This window comes from Aspergillus luchuensis, chromosome 4 (assembly GCF_016861625.1).
Source record: "Aspergillus luchuensis IFO 4308 DNA, chromosome 4, nearly complete sequence".
NCBI classification, from domain to species: Eukaryota; Fungi; Ascomycota; class Eurotiomycetes; order Eurotiales; family Aspergillaceae; genus Aspergillus; species Aspergillus luchuensis.
Genome location: NC_054852.1, coordinates 3,100,554 through 3,125,392, shown reverse-complemented (window position 1 = coordinate 3,125,392; position 24,839 = coordinate 3,100,554). Strand labels below are relative to the sequence as shown.

General features: G+C 50.6%; 11 protein-coding genes across 11 annotated transcripts; 4 read left to right on the top strand and 7 right to left on the bottom strand.

Moving 5' to 3' along the window:
• Positions 1–1,538: 1,538 nt before the first annotated feature.
• Positions 1,539–2,941, top strand: AKAW2_41101A (NAD(P)-dependent oxidoreductase; the record flags this gene model as incomplete). The annotated part of the gene is made up of 3 exons (XM_041689503.1): positions 1,539–1,794; positions 1,840–2,333; positions 2,381–2,941. The coding sequence occupies 3 exons, from the start codon at positions 1,539–1,541 to the stop codon at positions 2,939–2,941; spliced, it is 1,311 nt and encodes a 436-aa protein (XP_041543181.1).
• Positions 2,942–3,169: 228 nt separating this feature from the next.
• On the top strand, positions 3,170–4,036 carry AKAW2_41100A (class II fructose-bisphosphate aldolase; the record flags this gene model as incomplete). The annotated part of the gene is made up of 1 exon (XM_041689502.1): positions 3,170–4,036. The coding sequence occupies one exon, from the start codon at positions 3,170–3,172 to the stop codon at positions 4,034–4,036; it is 867 nt and encodes a 288-aa protein (XP_041543180.1).
• A 738-nt stretch (positions 4,037–4,774) lies between these two features.
• sdh2 (succinate dehydrogenase iron-sulfur protein subunit SDH2) lies at positions 4,775–5,794 on the bottom strand (the record flags this gene model as incomplete). Its single annotated transcript, XM_041689500.1, has 4 exons — positions 4,775–5,098; positions 5,154–5,305; positions 5,371–5,626; positions 5,690–5,794. 4 exons carry the CDS (start codon positions 5,792–5,794, stop codon positions 4,775–4,777), a joined length of 837 nt encoding a protein of 278 aa, XP_041543179.1.
• Positions 5,795–8,907: 3,113 nt separating this feature from the next.
• Positions 8,908–10,256, top strand: AKAW2_41098A (polysaccharide lyase family 1 protein; the record flags this gene model as incomplete). The annotated part of the gene is made up of 5 exons (XM_041689499.1): positions 8,908–9,254; positions 9,308–9,433; positions 9,480–9,576; positions 9,635–9,868; positions 9,921–10,256. 5 exons carry the CDS (start codon positions 8,908–8,910, stop codon positions 10,254–10,256), a joined length of 1,140 nt encoding a protein of 379 aa, XP_041543178.1.
• A 1,195-nt stretch (positions 10,257–11,451) lies between these two features.
• AKAW2_41097A (uncharacterized protein) lies at positions 11,452–11,796 on the top strand (the record flags this gene model as incomplete). Its single annotated transcript, XM_041689498.1, has 1 exon — positions 11,452–11,796. One exon carries the CDS (start codon positions 11,452–11,454, stop codon positions 11,794–11,796), a length of 345 nt encoding a protein of 114 aa, XP_041543177.1.
• A 441-nt stretch (positions 11,797–12,237) lies between these two features.
• Positions 12,238–13,956, bottom strand: AKAW2_41096S (uncharacterized protein; the record flags this gene model as incomplete). The annotated part of the gene is made up of 3 exons (XM_041689497.1): positions 12,238–12,858; positions 12,908–13,651; positions 13,714–13,956. The coding sequence occupies 3 exons, from the start codon at positions 13,954–13,956 to the stop codon at positions 12,238–12,240; spliced, it is 1,608 nt and encodes a 535-aa protein (XP_041543176.1).
• A 502-nt stretch (positions 13,957–14,458) lies between these two features.
• On the bottom strand, positions 14,459–15,487 carry AKAW2_41095S (uncharacterized protein; the record flags this gene model as incomplete). The annotated part of the gene is made up of 3 exons (XM_041689496.1): positions 14,459–14,605; positions 14,670–15,010; positions 15,085–15,487. The coding sequence occupies 3 exons, from the start codon at positions 15,485–15,487 to the stop codon at positions 14,459–14,461; spliced, it is 891 nt and encodes a 296-aa protein (XP_041543175.1).
• A 436-nt stretch (positions 15,488–15,923) lies between these two features.
• Positions 15,924–19,361, bottom strand: AKAW2_41094S (uncharacterized protein; the record flags this gene model as incomplete). Its single annotated transcript, XM_041689495.1, has 6 exons — positions 15,924–16,050; positions 16,135–16,491; positions 16,551–17,683; positions 17,733–19,071; positions 19,124–19,156; positions 19,207–19,361. The coding sequence occupies 6 exons, from the start codon at positions 19,359–19,361 to the stop codon at positions 15,924–15,926; spliced, it is 3,144 nt and encodes a 1,047-aa protein (XP_041543174.1).
• Positions 19,362–20,618: 1,257 nt separating this feature from the next.
• Positions 20,619–22,269, bottom strand: UBA4 (HesA/MoeB/ThiF family protein; the record flags this gene model as incomplete). Its single annotated transcript, XM_041689494.1, has 3 exons — positions 20,619–21,624; positions 21,695–21,908; positions 21,978–22,269. The coding sequence occupies 3 exons, from the start codon at positions 22,267–22,269 to the stop codon at positions 20,619–20,621; spliced, it is 1,512 nt and encodes a 503-aa protein (XP_041543173.1).
• Positions 22,270–22,527: 258 nt separating this feature from the next.
• On the bottom strand, positions 22,528–23,433 carry AKAW2_41092S (uncharacterized protein; the record flags this gene model as incomplete). Its single annotated transcript, XM_041689493.1, has 1 exon — positions 22,528–23,433. The coding sequence occupies one exon, from the start codon at positions 23,431–23,433 to the stop codon at positions 22,528–22,530; it is 906 nt and encodes a 301-aa protein (XP_041543172.1).
• Positions 23,434–23,851: 418 nt separating this feature from the next.
• Positions 23,852–24,386, bottom strand: AKAW2_41091S (uncharacterized protein; the record flags this gene model as incomplete). The annotated part of the gene is made up of 3 exons (XM_041689492.1): positions 23,852–23,960; positions 24,015–24,136; positions 24,210–24,386. 3 exons carry the CDS (start codon positions 24,384–24,386, stop codon positions 23,852–23,854), a joined length of 408 nt encoding a protein of 135 aa, XP_041543171.1.
• Between the last annotated feature and the right edge of the window lie 453 nt (positions 24,387–24,839).

Sequence of the window (24,839 nt, the reverse complement as noted above, 5' to 3'; positions counted from 1 at the left end):
AAGATGTCATGGCATCCGGCCAGCAGCCGGAGCAATCTCGCGTCCCCGGATGCATCTGCATCCAGAGCTACGGCAGTCTGAACCATGTACGTTTCAAAACGTGCCAGGATTTATCTCCCCGACTCGGTCAGATGTTCGTCACTGGCCGGTCGGGGTCTTGCGTGGTCATTAGAGTCGTGTCCAGCTCTCTTCTACAGTAGAAGTCTGCGCGTTGCGCGTCTGGTTGGTTGTTGGATGTCCTCCTAAAATGCTCGAAGGCTGTCCGAGCACATCAATTGTGTTCCGTACTTCAGACTCTTAGGACCTTTTGGTCTCTACTGGACACTCTAGGTAGGCATTCAGTCTTGACCATTCTGAGCTGTCTCTGCACACTCGGGTTTTTTTGAACTAATAGTGAAATAGGTGGTATGGGGGTTTTTCGCAAGGTTTAGGTTTCTCTCATATCATGGTGTGGAAGACACAGGATTCAACAGAATCCATCTAGCCCCCTCTGTATCTCCAGTATTTCTAGGTCGCTATAATTAAGACTGGTCTTTGCGAATCCAGCGTTGACGTTTCCATCAAGATTGAGATGCTAAATCTCGGCCCTGATATTGCCTGCGTGTCTTTGTGCTTCCTCCGAACCCTTCTCTTTTAATACTTCGATGTCTAGAATGATACAGGAGGGTTAATAGATCCACCTGCATGATGGCATAGCTCTGAGTGAGCAAACTACACATGCGATGAGGTAATTGCCAACATGGTGTCAGGTTGCTCTCTCCGGTCGGCTACTTCGTACAATTAGACCCCAAAGCCAATCGAAACATGCTGTATGGCACATTCATGTATACTCACCAGTGCATGCTGTTTATGATGCTGATGGTCGCTTACGCAACACTAGTACCTATGCAAGCTGCTTGCTTTCCGTCTACTGAACACTCCAAGCCTAATTTTGTACGCATTACGACCTGAACGACAAATGACCAAATAGCGTAAGTTATGTATTTGCTAACTTGATATCTCCGATGCATGGACGCTATTAGCGGATAACGCTTGTGGTTTGTGCTGAAAGTTGGGCCCAAGCACCCATGAATTTCATCCCATGCGAGCAATGTTCTACAACCACCATTACTGCTGTTGCCGTCTAATTTTCATGATAGCATGATAGATATCAGCGACATCATTTTACCGTCAACAATAGCGATGGATCGGAAAGTGGGCGGGACTGTCAACGGACCTGCCGATCATCAACTCGTTATACCTCATAGTATCGGCTTCAACAGCGACCGACCGAGCGCCAGAACAATTCGGGGGTCCTTTCCTCGGGGCAAGGGTTTCGGAGGATGTCCCAAGCTCGGAGGAGACATGTGTAAACGTGATGCGACTAGCAGTGTTCAGGGTCCACCAGCAACTGTGTTGATCGGACCGCCTCCGAACCCCCCACGGTATCCCCCACGTCCTCGGACTTCACAGCGACCCATTTCCCCTCCATAAATGGTGCCGGTCCACACGACAAAGATCACAGCTCAAGAAGCTAAAGCTCATAATTGGAATTGAAGATGTCTAAACCAGCCATTGGCTTTGTTGGCCTCGGGGCCATGGGCTTCGGCATGGCCACCCACCTTGTTCATGAAGGATACCCTGTTTACGGCTACGATGTCTTTCCAGCCTCGGTGCAGCGATTCCAGGCTGCGGGGGGCACACCCGCCTCCTCGCTGCGTGAATCAGCGGAAGGAAAGTCTTTCTACGTCTGCATGGTAGCATCGGCGCCGCAGGCGCAAACCGTCCTCTTCGGAGATGAGGGCGTTGTGCAATGTATGTATCTCCCTAGCTATTGATTCCCTCGGGCTAACATGATAGACCTCCCCCAAAATGCAACCCTCCTCCTTTGCTCCACCGTCGCCGCCTCATATGCGCAATCTGTCGCCGCAGAACTCGCCTCTCGAGGTCGATCAGATATTCACTTTGTTGATGCACCAGTCTCAGGAGGTGCGAAGCGCGCCGCGGATGGCACCCTCTCCATCATGGCGGGCGGTGCTGACTCTGCGCTGCAAATTGCGCGCGATTTGCTGCAGACTATGTCTGCCCCAAGCAAGCTCTATCTTGTCCCGGGAGGAGTGGGAGCCGGCAGTAACATGAAGATGGTACATCAGGTGCTGGCTGCCATCCACATCTTGGGGGCCAGCGAGGCTATGGGTTTCGCGGCGCATCTGGGCCTGGATGCAGTGAATACAGCAGAGCAGATAAAGAGCTCAGAAGCGTGGACCTGGATGCATGAGAACCGTTTTCCTAGGATGGTGGAGGAGGATTGGAATCCTGGGGCGAGTGCTCTGACAATCATTCTGAAGGATGCTGTGGGTTGCACCTACCCTGCCATTACCATGCATACTAACATTATCAGGGCATCATTACTACCTCAGCCCGTCAAAACAACTTTCCAATTCCGCTCTGCGCAACTGCAGAGCAGATTTACCTCTCCGCTCTTGTACAAGGTTACGGCCCCAAGGACGACTCCGCTATGATCCGCCAGTACTACTCGCATCCACTCAAAGACATCGATACTTCCTCAGCAACCGAGGATCCAGAAACCGCTCTACAGCTCGTGCTTGACCTCATGCAATGCGTAAACCTTGTCGCGGCTGCCGAAGCCATCGCCTTCGCACGGTCACTAGGTGTCGATATGGCGCAATTCTTCGAACTCGTCAGCGACGCAGCCGGTGGAAGCAAGGTATTCGTCACGAGAGGACTAGAGATGATTGAGGGTAAAATCGGCACACAGGCGCCAGCTGGCTCAGAGACTCTGAATGCGGTAGTGAGTCGGTTAGAGAAGGTGGTGCAGAAGGCGCGGGACATGCACTGCCCGCTCCATCTCGGCAACGCAGCCCTGAACGTATTATTGATGTCCAAGGGCCAAGGGTACGGGTCGGAGGCCAGCACCAGCGTAATCCGTGTTTATCCGTAGACTTAGCCGCCGAAATAATCAGAATTTAATATCATCAGGAAATGATCTCATAAAGGTCGGAGCAACTCCGGCTGTAAATAGTGGAGTCAACATCAACCATTCCGTTGCGACAGAACTATAAGACTACCCTTCACACATACTCACACCACTAATCTACTTTCTTCAATACCCCCATTCATCACTTGCATCCTCTTCCTCTCAACCAAAACTACCCCCACCACCACCACCATGCCCCTCCCCAACAACCGCGCCCTCCCCATCCTCGACCACGCCTACCAGCACCACTACGGCGTGCCCGCCATGTGCTGCTACAACATCGAAGGCATCCTCGCAACCGTCCGCGCCGCCGAAAAGCACCGCTCCCCAGCCATGATCCTCCTCTTCCCCTGGGCGCTGCAATACGCCGGGTCCATCCTCGTGCACGCCGCCGCCGAAGCCGCCCGCAACGCCAGCGTCCCCATAACGGTGCACCTCGACCACGCGCAAACACCCGAAATAGTCCGGCAAGCCGCAGACATCACCCCCGGATTCGACAGCATCATGATCGACATGTCCCACTACGAGAAAGCCGAGAACCTCTCGTTAACGCGCGAGCTCGTCGCCTACTGCCACGAGCGGGGCATCGCGACAGAAGCCGAGCCCGGGCGTATCGAGGGCGGGGAAGACGGCGTCTCGGACACTGCGGACCTGGAGGGGGTGTTGACGACCCCCGAAGAGGCGGAGGAGTTCGTCAACACGGGGATTGATTGGCTGGCTCCGGCTTTTGGCAATGTGCATGGGAGTTATGGACCCAGGGGGATTCGGTTGGAGTATGACCGGTTGGAGAGCATTAGGGAGAGGGTGGGGGATAGGGTGAGGTTGGTGTTGCATGGGGCGGATCCGTTTGATAAGGGGATTTTTGATAGATGTGTTGCGGCTGGGGTTAGTAAGGTGAATATTAATAAGGTGTTGAATGGGGAGTGGGTGGGCGTTATGGAGAGGAGGGCTGGGGAGAAGGGAGTCGGGGTGATGGGGTTGGTGGAGGAGGCGACGGCTAGGATGGAGGAGGCGGTTGGGAGGTGTATTGAGGTTTTGGGGTCGGGGGGGAGGTATTAATTGTTCTCTTTTTTTTCTCTTTTGGTAGTTGGTTTTGGATTATGGGGTGTGGTTTGGTTTTTATACTACTACTATACTAGTATCTCGTGGTTGTTGCTCCATCTTAGTATGTATAGATTGAGTGGGATTATCTTGAATGATTGTTGGTGGTAAAAATTGAAGTACTGCTAGTATCAATTGCTAGATGATTTTGTCTTTACTATGAAGTATATATAAAGAGATGAGAGAACATGACTACTAGTACTGTGTAGTATACTTAATCCGACATGATGATGTTGGGTACTGGCGGCAGAATATATAACTGAGTTGGACTGGCAGAGACCAGGTTTTCAGACTACTTGACTCCGTGTGATTCTAGGCATTTACAACTGAACATTGTAACTCCAGTTCAAATATAATTGATTGGCGGTACCTATTATTGAAATCAAGGCGTATACACTTCACTATATATAATATATATGAAACCCGAATTGACACAGCCTGTACCTTACGCATTACGCTGATCACACAAGTATATACTCAATTGATCACTGGCTGACCGCCATGGCTATAAATCACATTCACAATTTACACCTATTGAAACACATCCGACATGAAAGACCTCGGGGATGGAGGGAATAAAGCTCAGACACGAATTAACCAAAAAGAAATGGGATAGGAAAGAAGGAAAAATACCCAGCCACACAAGACGTAATGCACAAAGAGAAAGCAATTCTTTTTAGATCTCGTGTCACTTCTCTAATGAGCAGTCATCATCTTCTTGATCTCCGCAATGGCCCGTGCGGGGTTCAGGCCCTTGGGGCAAGTCCGCGAGCAGTTGAGAATGGTGTGGCAACGGTACACGCTCATGCTGTTGTCGAGAGCGGCCTTACGCTCGGCGGTCTTCTCGTCACGGGAATCGGCCAACCAACGGTAGGACTGGAGGAGGATGGCGGGTCCAAGGTACTCCTCGCTGTTCCACCAGTACGAGGGGCAGGAGGTAGAGCAGCAAGCGCACAGAATGCACTCGTACAGACCGTCCAGCTTCTTACGCTCCTCGGGGCTCTGGCGGTTCTCGAGACCCTATAAATTTATCAATAAAAAAGCCCACATCGCAGCACACGCTGTCAATACTTACATCCGCGGTCGGGGTGTCGCGCTGCAGGTAAGGCTTGATCGACTTGTACTGCTTGTAGAAGTAGGTCAAATCGGGGACCAAGTCCTTGACGACGTAGGTGTGAGGCAGAGGGTAGATGCGAGACTCCTTGGCGGTATCGGTGGGGATACGGCCTATTCAGCAAAAGGTCAGCGCCACCGAGCCGGGACATCGCACCAAGCACTCCAGGAAAACATACACAGGCAAGCCAGGGTGTTGACACCGTCAATGTTCATCGCGCAACTTCCACAGATACCCTCTCTGCAACTTCTCCGGAAAGTCAGGGTGGGGTCCATCTCGTTCTTGATGCGGATCAGGGCGTCCAGCATCATGGGACCGGTCTTGTTCAGATCCAGGGAGTAAGACTGCATCTTGGGCTTCTCGGTGGGCTGATCGGGGTTCCAGCGGTAGACATGGAAAGTCTTGACCCGGGGCTGCTCCGAGGGGTTGGGGTCCTGCACATTCGAAGTCTTAGATTCGGGAATGGTCTTGCTGCTCGCGTGGCCGCTTGCGCTCACCTGGGAAAGGGCGTCAACGGTCGCATAGGAGCGAGTGAAGGCGGCTGGGCGGAACAGCGGCTTCGAGGAAGCGAACAGGCGCGAGGTCGTGCGAAGGGCAGCCATTGTGGGCGGTCGAGAAAGAGATCACGGTCGATCGGGGGGCGAGGGATCTACCAGAGGGCGAAAAATAGGATATGCGCGAGTAGGAGAGGTCAATGAGACCGAAAGAATGTCGATGGCGGTGGAGGGAGAGGAGAGAGGAGAGGCCTAAAAGAAGAGCAGCCAGCCAGCGGCAACGACAAACGAGGTCCAAGGGAGGCACGAGGAAGTGAAGTCGATCGGTTCTGGCGATGTTTTGTCGCCTTTGGCAGCTCAAGGTAACCTCGGGTCTGGCGGCCGGCAAATGGCTGACTCAGCTGGTGCTGGCCAATCACGCAAAGCCTAATTGCAAGCGTCGGGGATACACGGCGAGGCACTGGATTGAATATAATTCCACTCAGTGACCTTGAATCGGAAGTCAATTGAAGCCGAATTGTCTTCAGTCCGAGTAAGTAGCTTGATGAGAGCAGACATAATGTCCCTTACTGATATCAAACCCCACTGCCCTCTTCTACGTCCGTGTAACTCGAGTATGCTCGGCCAACAGGCAATATCCCAAAGGGGAAACGGAGCCGAAATCATTTGCCGTTCCGAAACATTGATGCCCAAGGCCACAAGGCAAAAATAAACTGCAGCCATAAACATCAGGCGATAAGGCATCAACGGATCAAGGCGCCAAGGCAGATATTATAGGTGTCAAGGCCACAAGGCCTCAAGGCCATAAGGCAATAGGGCAACAAGAGGCCACAATATCAGGCATTGAAACTATCCCCGATTGGGCATCTCCACCATTCTAATCTCATTCTCGTCTTGGTGGAATTCCACTCACGCTTGCTTCCTTCGTGTGCGGTAGTGGAATTATGCATCACCCGCACTTTATCACATTGCAGTAGCCTGCATCGGTGGCCCATCAACATGCAGGAAAGTGCCGGTGGCGGCCTAGAAATGACGAATCTATATTACTCCTGCATGAATTCTCTCCCGTCATGCGGATATCCATCCCCGACTGCGTTTTGCCGGTTGACTTTCTACATCTAAGTTCCCCTCAAGGAACTGACGAAAGATTGCGTTTTATTCAAGCATAATGCGGAAAGAGCTTGTCTATTATGACCAAAGCAAAGGACCAACGCCGAGAGAGCTCGACGTTTGAAGTGAACGATGGCCTTGGTGAGGCTAGAACCAACAAATGTCTTCCGGGTGGTTCCGAATACCCCTTGGTCATTTACTCAGGCAATATATCACCAACCTACTTTGTGCAATAATATCATGCGAGCTCATGATTGCTCCCACCCTCAACTCGTGATGCTGTCCAAGAGCGGGGTTTGGCTGCCACTTCGAGGACTAGCCAATCCAATGGGCGCAGCACTTGCAAGCGGCAGGTATCGTATTCAATATCAAGGAAGTCATCAGAGGTCAACACGACACCTTCGGGGAAGATTCTGGTTTCGGTTAAGCATAATCTTGAGTGTCAACAAGTCCACAATTAACCCCTATCGGGCGCCCGGTACCCAAGCGTCTGATCGTAGCTGGCCTAGTTCGATAGCTCCAACTGGGGTGATGTTACGGTCCTCGTTAAAGGGCGAGTGGTACCGCAATGTGGCTCACCATGTTCTAGACAGGCTCGACAGACCACATAGATGGGGTTCAATTAGACTACCACCCCATATTGTCTGATTCAGTATCTTCTTTTGGCGTGGAATAAGCTCCTTCTACGGCTTCGAAGCTTGACGAGCCAAGACGCCGGAATCCAAGCTTAACAGCAAAATGTCTCACTATAGTGTGCAGATGGACCGGAAATATGATTGATAGGGGCAACATTACCCCATTTCCCCTGATACGAATGAGTCGTAACTGATGCCTACGGAGTCCGACATTTTCCCACCTTATCGTGACCACTCAGCCGTCCAGACTAGATGACAAAATCATCAGTCCGTCAACTAGGTCGATACTAAACTTGGATGGCTAAATTTCTGCACTGGAGTCGAAACTCGAGGAGTAATAGCAGCTCGGCCGTCGACTTGATGGGTGGTCACTGGTGTATTGCTATCACCGAAATCCGAAGACGGTTCCACTGTGGACCACTTGGCCGGCGTTCCTGGCGCCTTACCAAGAACACCTAATTCATTTTTTTTTTCTTTATTTCGCGCAGCTTTTCCAGCTGCTCTCATTCGACCAGAAGACCGACTAAAGATAGAGAGAGGCGTGGAGAGGTACTGAAGCCATTAATAATTGAAACAAAATCGGTCTCAGTGGAAGTCAAGGAAGTAAAACTCTTCAAAACTGCTGGAATGGTGATGCAGAATTGCCCCCTCGGTTCCCCTCTTGTTCTTCACCAGTGATGAACAGCCCTAACTGTCAAGCACGTCCAGCCTTCCATCCGCAACATCCTCAAACTACTAGCTACACCCTGACGGTCGAATTCGGTATTTTCCCGACTATCATTGCCACAAGGACTCTGCCAAGACGGAGGAATTGCTTCTTTACAGAATTTCAATCGCGAGGCCCACCAGCCCGAGTGGATGGACTACTTTAGACTACCGAGACTAAGTGCGCCGGCGCGGGCATCATGAAACGCCGTAAATCCCCCGACTCATTCCCAAGGTCCACCTATGACCTTCAATAGCCAGGCAGCACAGTGGACCATCCAACTCACTGTCCACGAACAGGGGCCATCACCGCGATGGACAAACCATGTGGCTACTACTCCTCTTTCCCCTTCCCATCTTGGTTGTCATCGATGTCTATCACTCCATCCATGGTCCGATATGATGGATCTCCTTCGACTACCTGCTCGGTCAGTACCGACTTTAGCGCCGGTGGAGTGACCGAGAAGAATCAACGGTTTGGCTCGATAGCCCTTGGCTACTAATGAAAGATGCACTTGGCCGTTTCATACTGATCATCCGTCCAATTTACCCAGAATGGGTCTGAGCCAAAGGCGAAGCTCTATCAGATTCTTGTCAGATGCTTCCGTCAACGTGACGAGTCAGTCTTCCCTATAAAAAGCCCCAATCCCATCCAGGTTGACATCTTCTCTGTATCAAACCATTCCTTCCTTTCCTTTCCTTTCCTCTGCATACCTCTCTCTTCACTTTAGTCTTTCTTTCCCCTTCTTAGCTGGTTCTAAACACTTCACCATGAAGTACACTACTATCTTCAGCGCTGCTGCCGCTGTTTTCGCTGGTTCCGCCGCTGCCGTCGGCGTGTCCGGCTCTGCTGAGGGTTTCGCCAAGGGCGTCACCGGTGGTGGCAGTGCCACCCCCGTCTACCCCGACACTATCGATGAGCTGGTCTCCTACCTCGGAGACGATGAGGCCCGCGTCATTGTCCTGACCAAGACCTTCGACTTCACCGACAGCGAAGGTACCACCACTGGCACTGGTTGCGCTCCCTGGGGTACCGCTTCCGCTTGCCAGGTTGCTATTGACCAGAACGACTGGTGCGAGAACTACGAGCCCGATGCTCCCTCTGTCAGCGTTGAATAGTATGTCCTTGCCTGCTGTCATCCGCTTTTGATCTCGCATCTAACTTGAATAGCTACAACGCTGGTACCCTCGGTATCACCGTCACCTCCAACAAGTCCCTCATCGGTGAGGGCTCCTCTGGTGCCATCAAGGGCAAGGGTCTCCGCATTGTCAGCGGTGCTGAGAACATCATCATTCAGTAGGTTATACTCGGTGTCATTAGGAAATTGCTCTAACAAGATCAGGAACATCGCCGTTACCGACATCAACCCCAAGTACGTCTGGGGTGGTGATGCTATTACTCTTGATGACTGTGACCTGGTCTGGATCGACCACGTTACTGTACGCCTTCACTTCTTCACTTTTACTAAATCAAGAGCATCAAGTTAACAGATGACAGACTGCCCGCATTGGTCGCCAGCACTACGTCCTCGGAACCAGCGCCGACAACCGCGTCTCTCTCACCAACAACTACATTGACGGTGTCTCCGACTACTCCGCCACCTGCGATGGCTACCACTACTGGGCCATCTACCTTGACGGTGACGCCGACTTGGTCACCATGAAGGGCAACTACATCTACCACACCTCCGGCCGTTCCCCCAAGGTCCAGGACAACACTCTCCTCCACGCTGTAAGTTCTATCTCTGCCGGTCACCTTCGACTGGAACTAACCACAAACACAGGTTAACAACTACTGGTACGACATCTCCGGCCACGCCTTCGAGATCGGTGAGGGTGGCTACGTCTTGGCTGAGGGCAACGTTTTCCAGAACGTCGACACTGTTCTTGAGACCTACGAGGGCGAGGCCTTCACCGTCCCCTCCTCCACCGCCGGTGAAGTCTGCTCCACCTACCTTGGCCGTGACTGTGTCATCAACGGCTTCGGCTCCTCCGGCACTTTCTCCGAGGACAGCACCTCTTTCCTCTCCGACTTCGAGGGCAAGAACATTGCCTCTGCTTCGGCTTACACCTCTGTTGCCTCTAGCGTTGCTGCTAACGCCGGTCAGGGCAACCTGTAAATGAGTTAACTCATTTACACTTAGCAGTGGATGTAATCAGGGGACGCGGTGTTGTTGATAAGTTACCTTTCGTGTATCTACTTCTACTATAATTACTCATGGGGAGTGTTCACGACCCTAATGTGGTTGATAACCAGCCAACACAATGACATTATTCTCTGTCAATTGCTCTGCTTAAGTAGATCTTGTTTTGTTCACATTTAGCGACGAGTATACAATGCGGCTGTCGGTAATTAAACTTTCCACCCGTTATCCCAAAATAGGAACAAAGGCCTAATCTGGATAGCCGAGCCGGATATACTTCACCCCAAACAGTCCTTCAGGAGTAGATGGATGCATCATCCTAGAATTGAATGTTCTTTTCATCCACACTGACTCAAGATTTACCCTTTTCTTTATGAAACATGAAGTAGCAAAGCAACTCAAACATACATCAATATATCACGATAACAATGCCCCGTACAGTCTGTGCAGTATACAGCTGCTATAACGATCATGTTTGAACTTATTCTATAATTAATTAAGCCCATTTGACAAGCAGCATAGGCTTCTGAAACATTATGTTGGAGGATTGAATCAAATAACCATCTTCTTTATGCGATAACGTCTACTACTCAATTCACCGTGACCTCATCCTTGACTCACAGGATGACATCGTCAACACTTGTATATTTGTACGCGAAGTAGAGAACGTACTTGAGAATAACAAACCAAGTCAGATACACTACAGCTTCTGATGTCACTATACCTCAACACTTGGGCAGTGTGTCAAGTCTAGATGTTGTAGACGTAAGGATGTGTTTACACCACATGTCCACGTATCCCTATAGGGCTGTGCTTTACCCCCATCCAGCGGAACCACTACTAGTAGCCACAGATCAAACTCAGCTATTGGCCCAAAGAGGTAGCGTCGATGAGGTAAGTAAACGTGATATATAGAACATAGAAGGAGTCATAAACCTTAAATGAAGGGAAGTATAAGAGCCCCCCGTTTCTTGCAAGCGGAAACCTTTTACTCTTTCCCTTCCTCAACTACCTACTCCTCCACTTACTACGCTTGAAGTTCAAATATAAGAACACACTTCTAGCTATAGTACTTGCTCTTGCTATTGCTCTTGCAAGCTACTATCCATCTACTCTTCTCTTTTCTCTAACCAAACCAACCATCCTCTTTTTACGACCAACAACAGTCGAAATGGACAAGATCGTGTCCTTTTCCAACTGGCTCAAGGTAGTCAAAGCCAAGAGCCAGCCAGTCGCCTCTATGTATGCCTCTACGTCTAATGGTGACGACAATGAGCCGCCGAAGAAGAGGCAGAAGGTGTCACATCATTCTCCTTTTGCCGTTGATGGTGTTGTCGAGGGGTCTACTACCCAAGACGATGAACAGAACATCTGTGTTATTGAAGGAGAAGTCGTCGAGTTTATGGGGATTGATGATTATGAATTTGGTGCTCCGTTGAAGAGAGTGCCTACGCCTTATCCTAAGAAGAATAAGGGTCAGTATGATGATGATGACGAAGATGAAGAGGGAAAGTGATTGAATGATGTAACTTGCCTCCGCTGAGGTATCTCTATGATGTATTGCTCTTGGTTCATTTGCTGTATTGGTGTTTGAAGCGATGTTGTTTGTCTTTTGATACCACCTCTTCTAGTATGACAATGTTTGTTAGCGAGATGATTTTGATGTCTCTTTGAGTTGGATTTAGTCTTTGAACTAGGTTGCTTGCGTTGGCTTGAATGAATTGGGGTGATTTCCACTTCCATTTTATTGTGTGTAGTAACCTGTAGTAACTGGTCGGGAAAGTAGATGGTGGATGTGTCGTGAAGCTGAGATTCCTTCCCGTTTAGTTCAGCCATCCCACCGACTCATATCTTGCACAATGGGTAGCCTTCTCATCTACATGTTCATCGGTATGTGAATATCGTTCAATACATGCATTCAATTGTTTCCTAATGCCACATCACACTCTGCTATACATCATTTCACAAACAGCGAGCTGACACCTCCTAAAGCAGACGCCCCGACCATAACTCGCCATAGCATATGAAACCCACCTACAAGCATCTCCTTCTGATCCCTGCCCTGCTGCGATAAGGGGGCCTCGCCTGCTTGGAAATCAAAGTGACTGCTCTCTGCGCCCTCCTGCCTCACTATTCGATGCAAAATGATCGCCCCGCCAACAGGAACAGCAATACACATCCCCCACGTCCGCAGAAGAGAGTACATGAGGATGCTTGATGCTGAGTAGTGCTCACTATCTCTGTTCGGCTGGTGTATGTGGTGCACTCCTCGATGGTGCCCAGAAATAAGGAGGGAGTGGCCTATTCCTGCACCAAGCAAGATGAAAACCCATACTTGAGGCGGAGTGCTGTCGTCTAGGATAATGAAGAAGCCTGTCGCAAGGACGCTGCACAACCATCCGATCCGGACCATCCAGGGAAAGGTACTCGGGTTTCGCAAATGTCTCACCCTTTCTGTCAGAATGAGCGCTACCAATGCCGGGCTGACGACCGTGAGGAGACCGAGCCCTGCGAATGCAGACGACAATTCTTGGATCAGTCTTAGATACAGGGCACAGTTGAGGAGATGACAGGATAACTGTCGCAAGTCAGTGATTTTCGTCCGTTTCCACTAGCTGATAACTTACCAAGAATCCGTGCAGCAAGCTACTTAGGTACAACATGGTCCTTGCGATGCTGCTGAAAATTGTCGACGAGAAAAGCGGGTGGACAGACCACAGACTCTCATACAGGACTAGGACGATGATCGAGGCTGCCCCAGCACCAAGAACTACCAAAACGTGCCAGTTAGTCCATTCGTATAATATCCCGCCCCAATTGACGCCTATGAGAAGACAGCCCATTCCCATAAAGGTCAACACGGCACCCTGCCAGTCAAGCTCGCACGCCTTGCACTTTGCGATACGCCTGTAGGTCCGCAACTCAACTGCGAACGGAATGACCAAAAGTCCCAGTGCGCAGAAGACGAGACTGGCATAAAAGGTCCAGACGGCGTGATCGACAAGCAACCCACCGAAGATAAGGCCAACAGTGGCCCCGACCACTCGAGTCTGAAAGGCATACCCAGTAATTCGAGCCTGGTGAGGATATGGGATGACTTCATCTATCATCAGAAGCGAGGTCGCAATTACTCCTCCACAGCCTACGCCTTGGACAAACCGCCCTGGAACCAGACAAGCTAAGCTCATCGAACCACTACAGACTCCCGTTCCCACTGTGGCCAGCACAGCAGCTCCAAGGGCAATAGGCCCTACCCCCAAAATTGCTGCGAGCATGACAGAGAATGGCTGGCTTGCCGCACTAGCCAGAAGGTATGATGCCTCAATCCATAGTGTGTTTCCGAGTGGCTGTTCAGATGTGGCTGATAGATTCTGTTCTATCCATATCAGGTGATCAGACGTTTAGATGAGGACGGACATATGAACACACATACTGTTATCAGGGGAAGCAGTACGGTCGCATTGAAGGCATCCATTGTCATCAATAAAGAGACGCAGGCCAGGACCAGCCATTCTTTAACACCGAGTTTCCATTCCGCGGCCAGATTCGCCGCGGCATTGTGGCGCAGATGCTCTGCGCTGGCAACCTCGACCAGGTTCTGAGAACTAGCACAATTGCAAAGTTGCTGCTCCAGGCCATCCTTCGCATGGCTGAATTCAATATACTCAACCCCCATAAGGAATGGTACCGCAGGTCTCTCGCGGGCACGCTGGACAGTTTCCACGACACGTGGAGGAATACGCTGGTCAAATAGGACTTCGCACTAGGCTATCATCGTTCTGGAAGGGGTCTGCTACAGCAATCGAAAAGGACAGATGGTGAGAGTACGAAATGCAAGGGGCAGGGCACAGACCGCGTGGTAGAGGCACATGTTCCTGGGGAGATACAGGCACCTAAGCTGAACATGGGGATGAGGGCTGGTCACTAGGCAGCTGTGACGATTGGCTCAGCACAACTATGATACACGAGCTGCCTGATTGGTGGTCCTCACATTCCTCCGTCCTGGAAACTCAAGGTCCAACTCTGGCTACTGGGGCAAAGGGGCTGCCGCGCAATGACTGGTATGTGAGCTCTGACCTCGGTGACTTAATCCTGGAGCAGTGATCTAAGGAGTTGTAGAAGTTGCTCCAAGCCAACCCGGAGGACACCATTCACGTGAATGCATGTAACCAATCTCTTTATAGACGAGCAGGAAGCACATAGCCTCCGATATCTGCAATAAACTTCATTGCTTTCGCCATGAAATCCGCAACGTCTTGACCTAGCCATGATGGGAGCAATGCCATCCTTGTCGACTCCATCTCTCTGAGAAATCTTCCAGCAACCTAGCACATAAGTCCCTTAGTGCGACTGTACATCACAATCACTTGTGCAATTCAGTGTACTCACCAGCATACAAGAGCCCCTTCGGTCCGTATCCATCCCGACCTGCTCAATAACCTCCGCCACCCGTTCAGGAGAGTTCGCTTCGAGCCCAGCATCCTGCCAGCTCTTAGACAAACCAGCTGTCATTCTAGTCGGGGTCATAAACGGTGCAACGGCATTAACCCGAATGCCATACTTCTGCGCCGTCACTTGCGACGCCCGAAGCAACCCCACAACACCATGCTTGGAAGCCACATAAGCCGTGACACCCGTTCCTCCAAAATACCCCGACGTAGAAGCCACCAGCACAATTGACCCGTTCTTCTTCTCCTTCTCTTTCATGTGATACATTGCCAGTCGCAGTGCTTCACACCATCATCAACACCATTAGCACAACACACCCCAGAAAACTCAAGAAAAGCAAGAAAGGTAAACATACTACTCAAAGTCCCCAACAAATTAACACCCACCACCCTCCTCGCCTCCAAACCCTCCCTCAACTCCCCCGTCTCCTCATCAACATCCTCCAAATCCAAAACAGTCGTAGACTCCATCATCCCCGCATTCGCAACCACCACATCCACCCCACCATATTCCTGCGCAATGATCCTAAACAGACGTGTCATTTGTCCCCAGTCCAGAATATCAGCGGGAAGAAAGACGGCCTTTTCCGGGTGCGGAAATGTACTCTGGATCAAGGACTCAGTGGTCTCTTGGTGAGTGGGCAGATCGGTGAGGATAATGGTGCTGGTCGGGTGGAGGGCGTTGAAGTGCCGCGATGTGGCCAGGCCGATGCCTCCGGCGGCGCCGGTTATGAGGAGTGTTGCGTTGATTGTGGTCATTGTATTATACTAGTTGGGGTTGGGGTTGGGGTTGTGATTGTGGGTGAGTATGTGGATTGGTTATATAGTAAATTAAGTACTAAATGGTGTGATGGGGAAAGAGAGGGGGTGATGATGCGGGGTTGTCGGTTATTACTACTGTTGGTAGTAAGTAAGGAGTATTTTATGCTTGTCAATATGATGGGGGACAGGAACTCTGCTTGGATTTATGGATCAGGTTTTTGATTTAGTAGAACTATTGATTGTTTTGCTATGATAGGATACTATGGTGCACAGTTCATCGGTCTGCTTCACGTTTGTATACACTATCAATTAGGACTAATGCCATCGCAGACTCCTCACAACATGGCAACAACATCAAACTATCTATCGGGTATATAAATCAATCAATCAATCTGTCAGTCAATCACTCATACCTCATCAATCAATCAATTAATTAATCCAACTTATCGCGCGACGGCGGTCTCGAAAGCCGCGACACCTCCGCCGACGACTTGACACTATGCGCGGTACTTATAGCATGGAACGAGAAGTCCAACTCGCCTACTAGGGCTTTGACGTCCCTGAACCAAATAAACAACATTCATTAGCAAAGCACTGATTCCAAGTTCATAATGAATGAAGTGGAAGGAAGGAAAACCACTCACCTCATTAATCTCTCCACATCACCCACGATGCAACGTGTCGAGATCTGCAGGACGGAAAACGTAGCGAACCCTGGCTCTGCGATGTGTCGCAGACTGAGAATATCTTTGTCAAGCGCCTCCAGACGCTTGGAGAAACTGTATGGACGGGGTGTTTTCAGATACGGAGGTAGCGGTTGGCGATTTGTTATGCTTGCGGATAGGAGACAGAGCACGGTGGTGATTTCGTGGGTTGTGACGCGGGCGCTGGCGACTAGTCTTTTGAAGTCGTGGACCCAGGCGGAGTCGGATTCGTCGTCGCCGTCGAGTTGCAGGAGGGTGTCGGAGGCGTAGCCTAGGAGACTGAGGTAGCTTACGATGCTGGTGGTAGTTAGTATTGGGGATATCATGATGGATAGTAAAGGGTGGGGGACACGCACTTTTCGATGCAAGTTATGATACTGTTATATCGTTTTTTTGGAAACCGACCGCCGATGGCGACTTCCCAGTTCAGGAAGCCGGCATACGTTCGGAGGTTGTTTAACATTAGCATTTGCTTTGAGAACACCTTGTTACGCGCCTTGAGAAGCCGACGACCTGATGATGTCTTCAGTGCTAGATCACCCTCGTCGCCGCGCATGCGCGCATTGACAGTCTCGTGGATAACGGAGTAGTAGTTGGCTAGGAGGTACAAAGAGGCTCCTAGACTTTGGCGTAGGACAGAGTGTTCCGAGATCGGATAGGGGAAGAATGTCCATATGAAGGCCACCGCTATACCAGCGCTCACAGTGGCCAGTCGATACGGGCCCAGGAGGTAAATTGGATAGTACTGCTGTCCATTGGAACTGGCCACCTCTTCTCCAATCTTACGCACCTCGAGCTCGTAGCCCACAATCATCGAGGTAGAGATGATGGTGATGATTCCGATGATACGGAAGCGGAAGATCTTGATCGGCACGTAGAAGACGCACGTCAAGAATATGAACAGGAATACGATGATGCCAGGCGTCTTCTGCCCCGGGATATACCATGCCAGAAGACTGAGCACCATGGCCAGAACCGTACCGAGGAGACGAAGAACGAAGCCGAATATGCTTTGCCCGGAAGTGGGTGACATGCTGAGGTTGACCATGATCATGGCCCAAACGAATCGCTGCTTGACGAAGAAATCCTGCGTATCGTGAAGGAAAGCAACCACAGCAACAGTCATCGTAGCGCACGCAACTCGGAACCCATATGCCGACTCGGGAGAGCGCAATGCCGTGGGTATGAGGCGAATCTTGTCACCGATTTTCTCCAACATATTCTCCGGCGGCAAGTGTTCCGGGTCCTTTCGGTGTTTATAAGCCTCGCCCAGTTGAAGGATGTTGTTCTGTGAGTTGATGTCACCACCCAAGTTGTCGTCCTCATGTGAGTCCTCCGCCTTGAAAGCGCTGATGAACCATTTCAGCAGACGCTTTGAGCCGGGAATTACGAGACGCTTCCGTGCGAGCTTCCCACTTGCAACCTTCTCGTCTGCAAACTGGATAAAATCATGGACAACGTGGCCAGTGGATTCGAGCAGCTGCTCCACCTGTGATATAGTCAGCATCAGTAGACATCAAGTGTGAGAGCAAGCTTACATAGAGAATCAAGTACAGCTGCCGTCGGCTCCTGTCTCGGCCGACTCCAAACTTGTCATCAGGAATATCGTCCACATCCAAATGTACTGATGACGGGTGCTCGAAAAAGTCAGGTGGCAGGATTATCCCCTTCTCTTCGCTCCAAGTTCGCAAGGCAACTCGCTTGGCGTACTTGAAGTTGCGAAGCTTTTTCTCGTAATACTCGCCAAAGCCTTTCTCGCCCGGTTTCGGACTAGCCGTTGCCTCCACATCTTCCGGCTCTTTGCCCGCTTTCGATGGTTTTGGCGGCTTTGTTAGCTCAAGCTGAAGAGACACATGATGCAGACCCTCGTCAATTGTGTGAATCATTGAGCTGAAAGGATCATGGACTGCTCTCATGATCTCGTTCCACTCCAGTCTAACCCTCTGGCGTACCTGATCGGGAATTTCTGCCCCAGTCGCGTCGATGGGCTGGTTCCATTTGTTGTAGTCAGACAAGCGCTGGAATATGTCCACAACAAAACTTAACCCGACTACGGGTATCATGGTCTGGCGCAGGTGTCGGAAGATGGCTTGGAGATCATCTGGCCCAAGCTTCCCAATTGCAACTTCGCGCTTGGCGAATGTCAAATCGCCATGAATTTTGGCATGAAGGTCTGTGACTTTCTGACAGGCTGTACGGATAGCCTGCGCCTCCGGGCTATAAACCTTGCCCTTATCGGTGACCTTCTCTACGGTCGAATCGTACGTCTCTGCCCTCCCGAACATGTCGTCCTTTTCCAACGTCTCGAAGTACACCGTGTGTGCATTGAGGGCAGCACGCAGACCGCCGATGTAGCCGGCCATCTGCTTGAAGACGATGCCTCGGGTACTTTTTGGAAGTATGAACAATGAGACACCCGTTGCCACTCCCAACCCGGTCAGGCATGCTTCGAGCAATTTCTTGACGAGCGCAATCGCAGCAGCCATGGTCCCAAGCCTAGAAGCATAAACAAAAGCAACATTGGCAACAATCGAGTAAATAATCACGGGAAACTGAAACTGCTGAAACTTGGCTCGAAAGGTGTGAACCAGGTAGATCTCGAAGAACAACCAAACGCCACTGACGGCTGCTGCAGACGAGTTGTATGCTGTGCTTCCGTCGGCAGCGGCAGCGGAGGACTCAGAATGCTCCCGTGCCTTGACACACGAGTACATCATTAGTAGAGCAACAGCTGATGCAACACAGACAGCTAATACGTCGAGGACCATCATTTGAATAAACTTGGCCCGAGGCATGATTGAGAATCCCAAGACGGAAATGATGGCCACCAGATACCCGACTGTATTGAAAAGCGATGCCACGGCATCCGCTTGATATCTTTAATTTTGTTAGTCTGGCACAAGTAGCAGAGAATTGTGGGTGAACTTACATAGCTACACAAATTGTTGGTGCAAGGGCACCCCTGCGAAATCAATCAATACGAGCTCGGCAGTTGAGAGACACAGAACATACTTCATCATAAGAAGCAGAGTCGGCATATCCAGTTCCAAGCTCTTCCAACCCCGTTTCAGCTTGCTGAAGAGCTTCCATTCGCGGTTCCGTCGTCCATCATCTTCGCCGGGTAAGACCCGCGAGGAGGACTGGTCTGAGTCGACCTGAGCTGCCATCGTGGAGTGTATGTACACCTACCCACGACAAAGCTCTTTTCGCTCGATCTCACCCCTGAATGTCAGATAGGATTGATCCAAGAATCCGGGGCACGAGCCGGCCCCTCATCCACGGCCTCACTTCCCCAGACCACGTGATGCGATCGGCGACGCCAGATGCAACTCGGCTAAACTCTCGCAGAGTTCAGGTTGAACGCCTATTGGACTGGGCGAGGAAAAAAAAAATCAGGTAGTTGCGTAAGCTGGAGTTATCTCCGGCAAGGATTTGTGTGACCGCGGGGGAATTTCGCTTCGGTTCTTGCTTCGGAAAAGGAAGAAAAGAGTCCAGAGAGGGAGAAGTTTAAACTTCGCAACAGTCGAAGTAGTGGCGATCGACCGCCGACTTTCCCAAGTGGATCCTTGGGCCGTCTGCCAAGAGCACAACCAGTTTTTGCACCGAGTCGGTGATTTGTTGCCTCTGTTTACCGATAAGCTAGTCTAGGTGTGCTCGTGTTGAATGGGTCGCTTTACCAGCAGATGTAGTAGTGAAGATAAGACCAGCTTCGGACTTGCAGAGTGAGATACCAAGACTCGGATCTCGGTAACTTGACGGCTCCAGACTGAACGGAGATGCCGCGCGGTGCCTGGAATTGGCTGGAATGGTTGGAACTGCCCGGATGCTTGGTGGATGGACCCACTGCCATGCAGGAATCGACATCATCGTATTGGAAGTAGTCGACCTGTTGAGGATTAGATCAACGGTCATGTCTGGTTTGGGTAGACAGATAAATGGGGAAAAGAACTGGCATACTCAACTGGATTATGGTGCAGAGGATGACAGAGGAGGTGATTGCTTTTCTTGAGCGATGAAGACCAGGAGGTTTGTGAGGAGTAAAATTATTCGTGGCAGTCAAGGCAGGTGACCTGAATGTCAACTCCTGCTCCAATTCAGCCTCGATAATCAAGTGCTATGAGAATCATTATCGACAGTCGCTTTTTTATGTTAGCCTTCCAATAGTCGAGCGGTCGCTCATCACGACTGTCTGTCTCCACAATCTTGAATAGCATTGTGGGTACGAATCCCTTCGAGGGATTTGTTTTTGAACTCCTTCTTTTTCCTCCTCTCTGCCAGTTACATTCCCCCTTCATGCTTCTCGCGCGTGAAGGATGTCAAATTTTGATGTATGATTATTGTCAAGTAATTGCAAAGATGCGTCATATACCATGTCCATTGTCAACTATTTACATACAGTACGACCATCTAGTCTACTACGAAATCTAGTACTCAGGCCACTCAGGATCAACCTGCTCTTTCCAGGCACGGAATCCCCCCCGAATATCAGCCACGACCCTCTCTCCTCCTTGATCCAATCCCAGCTCTTTCAGCTTCTTAACAGCAACCTGGGAATCATTGCCCAGTCGACACACCACATACACGGGGTCAGTAGACTGCGATGACGCTACGTCCGCCGGCACCCATGGAGGTAACGCAGGCACACCATCGGCCGACGAGTCCCCATTACTCATAGCGCTCGACGAAGAAGCCAGAATCGTGGATATCGGGATATTGATGCTATTGTCCAGACTACAGATGTCGTACTGGACCTTCTCCCTGACATCGATAATCGTCGGTTCCTTTTCCTCCTTGCCGTGATGCCTTGTACGATACTCGCGCGGTGTGATGCGCTCCTCGGGTGAGAGCAAGCTCTCTGGATCTGCGGTACCGCAGAAGAAGATGTAGTCGGTAGAACCAGAGCGGACAGTATCCACCGTGACGCTGGCCTCGGCAGAGCACACCGCGCAATTTGGCCGACGAGAGCGAAGTTTGATCGTGCGGAAGAGAGGTGTAGAGTATGCGGAGAAGATGTGCAATGATGGCGGCGGGGGTGTGGATGTTTCATCTGCTGTAATTACTTTGATTGCTTCTAGGGCCTGCAAAACGCCCATTGTTCCTACCACGGGGCCCACGATACCCCCATCCGCGCAGCTTGTGACAGTATTCGCCGGGGGCGGCTTCGGAAATACACAGCGGTAGCAAGGACCTCCGGTCTTGTCGCCGGCAGGTCGAGGAGGATTGTTCAATACCATGAGTTGGCCTTCTGTGCGCAGGGCAGAGGCCGACACCAGTGGTTTGCCCAGGAGCACCGCAGTATCCGAGATGAGATATCGAGTCGCGGGGTTATCCGTGCAATCGAGAATCAGGTCGTAGTTGCTGAAGATCTCTGGGGCAGCTTCAGGCGCTAGATGTTCCCTGTGAGCGATGTATTTGGAGTGAGGGTTCAGCCTATGATAAGCAGTCTAAGGTCAGCATACTGCACCAAATAGTAGTAATTGAATCCCAGGTGTCAACTCACTCCTTCAAGTACTCAATAGCACTATCCACCTTCAGCTTCCCGATATTCCTTGTCCGATGTAAGACCTGACGATGAAGGTTCGACGACTCCACAGAATCTCCATCCACGAGTCCGAGCGTACCAACACCTGCTCCAGCAAGATACAAAGCTGCCGGACATCCCAGCCCACCAGCTCCTACAATCAACACCTTCGCCGACCGGAGTTTCAGCTGCCCTGAGTTGCGAAAGCACTGGTCAGTAATCCTAGATCTCCCGAACCCAGGGAGGGGCACAGTTCACGAACCTTGTATTCCTAGCTGTGGCACGATCATCTGCCTTCCATAGCGTCGATACTCTTCGTCTAGAAGGGGCCACCTCCTCTCAGATCCCTTTTCAGCGTCCGTTGCATTCTGGCTTTTGTGGCTCGCGGCAGCCTGTTCTGCGACTTCGAGCTCACGCTTCAGGTCGGCAAGTTTGGCTTCAGTAGCAGCAATCTGCGTGCGCAAAGATGCGCACGTCTGTTCGAGTCCGTTCATGGACAGAGACTGTCTAGTTATCTCGAATTTACAATCCCTGTCGAAGGTATGCTCCGGCATGCCTGACGGAGGCGCACCCCGCTCGGAAGACTTTCTCCATCCATCTTATCAGCCTATCTGAAGCTAAACCATTTCTGGTTATTATATTGACACCTGGATTGTCAGGCCAATATCTGCCACCTTGATGCTGAACTGCGTCTTTCACCTTAACATATTCCAAAGTCTCTCTTTATTATAACTGCGTAATGATAACTACAAACCCCAAAGCCTAGTAAAGGTAGTTAACTGCGTATCCACCAAGATCGCGATCTATTCTACCTAGCTATCTACCTTCAGAGATCGCTTGAGCTTATTACGGATGAGTGTCTTCTGCTCGAATGCATATGCCATCCCTATTAGCTCTTCTTCACTCCATTTTTTACCCAGGAAGCTGATGCCAAAAGGAATACCAGGGGCACGCTGAATTAAGTCACCGCGGGTGTTATATTCCACTGGTGTCCCATCTGGATATGCTCCCAGAGGAACAGTGATACCTGGGGTACCAACAACAGCTGGGATATCGAAGCCCACAAGAGTGGGCAGAATGACAGCGTCGAGTTTGTCACGGGACAGAGCTCCTAAGAGTCCTCCTTCCCCTCCATAATAGAGGGTTTGCTGATACAAGGACCAAAAGCTCGGGGATGTGTTGTTCATGCCCAAAGCAATCGTTTGATCCCACACCCCCGTGTCGCGCGACGGGTAATCTTCCAATGCGATATGCTGGGTGAAGCTCCTAATGTCTTCAAGGCTATAGAGGCCGTTTGGTTTCTGCTCCAGATTCCTCAGATAGCTCTTGATGTTCGTCGAAAAGTCAGCCGCTACGACCATGGCCGGTTTCAGGCTGCCATAGAAGTCATTGTACGCTGTGAAGTTCGCATTGTCCACGACTATGGCACCTGCAGCGCTTATAACAGTGACTGCTTTTTCGAATGCCGAAACTATCGGAGCATTTGTGGGACCTAGGTAGTCGATGACGTTTCGAGGGATACCAATACGCTTGCCCTGTAGCCCCGACAGCTTGCAGGCTGCCAAGTAGTCGGGCAAATTTGCTGCAAATGGCGAAGCCAAGGTATAATTGTCCTTTTCATCTGGACCAGCAATCGCTTGCAACAACATAGCTGCGTCTTTGACTGTCCGAGCCAATGGTCCAATGGTGTCCTGGCGCTCGCTAAGAGGGATGACCATGTAGCGTGAAGTAAGTCCAACAGTTGGCTTGATCCCGACGATGTTGTTCCTTTCGCTTGGAAGCAGTATACTCCCACTAGTCTAATCCATCACGGTCAGTACCTATTTCATACACAAGAAAGTATCTTCTGACGTACCTCAGTTCCCAAGGCAAACGTACTGAGCCCCAAATCAGTCGCAACAGCACTACCACTCGAACTTCCATTCGGGTCCTGGTCAGGATAGTATGCCCCGAATGTATATCCGCGTCGCGCGTTCCAACCATTTGACGAGTTCACCGAACGAAAATTGGCCCATTCCGACATACTAGTCTTGCCCAGGATGACCAGACCATTTTCCCTGAGCTTCGCCGCCACAGTTGAATCGGCAGGAACCTTAGCTCCAACAAGCGCCCAAGAGCCAGCTAACATATCGTCAGTCAATGCGATATTAAATCCGATCCGAATGAAGGGATGATACCTGCCGTTTGCATATCATCTTTCGTGCCAATTATGTCTTTGAGCAAGACTGGCAGGCCATGCAGCGGACTACAATAGCCAATCAGCCACCCACCCAATACCATTGCAGATACAGCAACTTACCCTCGGATATGACCCTGATTCCTCTCATGATCGAGCTGTTTCGCTATACTCAGCGCATCGGGGTTCAACTCGAGGATCGTACCAAAGTGCACATCAATCTCATTGATTCGAGCAGTGTACGCCTGTAATTGTCAGCATCCCGCCGGCACAGTAGTACAAAATGCAAGTGATAGGGCAGAAGTCACTAGCCTTGACCAAGTCGACACTATCGAAGCACCCTTTCTTAAGACCCTCTTGAAGCTGCTCTGCTGTTGCTTCAACTAGCCGTGGGATCCGACACTCCTTCGCTCCATGTGAGGCCGCGTCCGCCAGCATGAGACAATGTAGCATGAAAAGGGTCGCAAAGACCCAGTATCTCCAGTCAAGCAACATCGCTGAGGGTTGGCCAATGTATTCTGATCTCAAGATGATGTACCAGGAAAAGCAGGCCAATTGTCTTTTACCGAAGAGTAATTATGCTGTCACTCTCTTTAAATACTACCAGTTGGTGGTTTATCCTTCACCGCAACTTGAAACCACGATGAGGTACTATCGAAAGCCTCACAACCGATAATGAACTGAAACAGGGGCGAATAATAGATGGATAATGAAGGTACACCTGACCACCAGCTCAGCCTCAAAGCTGAGTCAACGAGTGAAATTAATCATCATAGTCAAATAATTAATGAGTAGAGGTCTAACTCTATTTTTGCTTATTTATGCCAACTTTGTTTGCCATTCTGCAGTACTAAATTACTTTCACCTAACATTATCGACATGCCCACATCTCAGAACCTAATTTCTGTATCAGATACTGAACGCCCGTCAATCCAACTACGCCCCTAT